A 2,029-nucleotide genomic window follows, 5' to 3' on the forward strand; every position below is an offset into this window, starting at 1 on the left:
CTGTTGCAAACTAATTTTTAACCCCGACTCAACCAATTTATACAACAGACATGAGGTGTGAGTGGGAATCTTTCATATGCCTTTCAGGGCCTGGAAGATTTTATTTTTCAAACCCGCTGTTTTCTTTATTCTTGGCAGAGTGACACTTTGTTATTGCTGCTTTGAAATGTTTGGTAAACATCAAGTTATGCCTGTTTTGCACTAATGTCTTCATACATATTTGTTCTCTTTGCTATAAAGTCGTTGCGTAGCTTCTAATTTGACTGCTATTTTAAGACAGACGTCTTCCTTTGTGTAAGAGATGTGATGTGAGTGCTATTTGTTAACGCATCAATCACATATAATAGTTTCATTTATCAGTGTTTGATCTTCATTCAACATTTTTACTTCTTGAATTTCTTCAAACAAGATGGTTAAAGTTATTTTAATTTGACACAAATGGGTGAGGCAACATTTGAATCCATAAAAGCACTTCCTTCTTTGACTGCTGCAGAAACATGCAAAGGGGTGTATCTGACTTCCACCCTGCAGTACAGTAGAGTACAGTGTACACAACCAGCAGCAGTTAAAGAGTTGTTTAGATGTATTGACCAGTATGGGTAGATGGAAACTGTGGTTTGCTCTGCTTCTGCTGCCGTTCTGTACAGGCAGAAAAGGTATCGTGCACGAGTTACTTTTATTTCTAAAGGATCGCTTATGTAGAGCGTTTTGATGTTGAACGGTTAATATATGTTGTTTTTTAGAGGGAGAATATTTCCTTTACCAATAAATGTTTTATTTATTATTTATTATTTCTTTTAATACAGGCAGTGCTAACTTAGCAGCTTCATTTCATACTGAACTGACTTTTATTTTTTTGTACTGCAGCTGTCCAGGAGCGCCGTGTGAAAACCATTAGTAAAGAAGCAGATGTCACTCCACTGTGCACCAATGAAACAACACAAGTTATCCTGCTGATAGTGTGTAAGATTCAAACAGAGAGGAGCAGAGGAGAAAACTGTAGTCTGATGTATCGACATGGACACGACTTTGAGCATGAATGTGACTCCAGGTTCACACTGATGACAGAAAATCAGACTGTGTTTCTCCACCTGACACATTTAACAGCAGAGGACGGCGGGAACTACACCTGTGAGTGTGCACGGACCGGAGGATCAAAAAAGCTTCATCTCAGTGTAACTGTGGAAGGTAAAGTGTGGATTTATTTAATAACTTTTACGATGTACACTTTATGTATTTCTCTGTTCATTTTCTGCAGTGGTAACATTGTGATAATAATTATCACTGACACGTCTGCTGTAATTGTCAAAGAAATCAAAAAGCTTTATTTAAGGAAAAATGTGAAGCAGTTAATCTGACCAAACCAATTATAAAACAATGTTCAGAATTTAAATCTATGACAACACACTTAATACAAGTTAATATTACATGACAGGCAAGAATGCGTAGCATCCTAATGTTCCCTTATAATTGATTAGAACCTGTTTTACTTTTCAGAGTTTTTAAATAATGTAGACGGAGTCAATGCCACCACAAACAGTTCTGCAGAAGTAACTTTCTTCTATGCTGCAGCTGGATCAGCTGTGTTCATCATCACATCTGGAGTTATTCTTGGACTGGTCTACAGCAAGAAATACAACAGGTAAGAGATTTTTATAGCTCAAATAGTTAACGGCTGTATAAATAGTATGAAATAGCAAATTTATAACCACCTTTTCTTTTTTAATTGTGTTGTTTGACAACAGAAAACATCCGGCACTAATAATCAGTCGTGGAAACGACACATGGAAACTGTACACGGTAAAATGTTGCACTTGCCGAACTTTTCTCTGCTGTTCGTTTTACTTCAAAAATGTATTTTTTCATCTTTTCTTTTGCAGGAAGCAGAATACCGAGCCGCACAGTGTCTCCATGCAAACGAAGAATGGCCTTTAATTACAACAACTTCTAAAATCAACACGCTTACTATTTATGTAAATGTTTGAAGAGACATGATTAGGGAACGTTATTATTGTTGTTATTATATTAT

General features: G+C 36.4%; 1 protein-coding gene across 4 annotated transcripts in view; it reads left to right on the forward strand.

Annotated features, from left to right (window-relative positions):
- Nucleotides 1–519: 519 nt before the first annotated feature.
- Nucleotides 520–2,029, forward strand: part of LOC121813082 — a 2,171-nt gene continuing 661 nt past the window's right edge. For 2 of the 4 annotated variants that reach the window (XM_042216575.1, XM_042216579.1), the window contains exons 1-3: nt 520–656; nt 868–1,188; nt 1,498–1,642. In XM_042216575.1, the coding sequence (XP_042072509.1) occupies nt 596–656; nt 868–1,188; nt 1,498–1,642 (527 nt within the window). In that variant the 5' untranslated portion in view covers nt 520–595. Of the gene's footprint in view, nt 657–867; nt 1,189–1,497; nt 1,643–1,745; nt 2,004–2,029 lie in introns of those variants that run through there. The other 2 variants (XM_042216577.1, XM_042216576.1) reach the window with 2 other exon arrangements.

Source organism: Haplochromis burtoni, unplaced genomic scaffold (genome assembly GCF_018398535.1).
Source record: "Haplochromis burtoni strain Fernald_Lab_line unplaced genomic scaffold, NCSU_Asbu1 Contig_1124, whole genome shotgun sequence".
NCBI lineage: Eukaryota > Metazoa > Chordata > Actinopteri > Cichliformes > Cichlidae > Haplochromis > Haplochromis burtoni.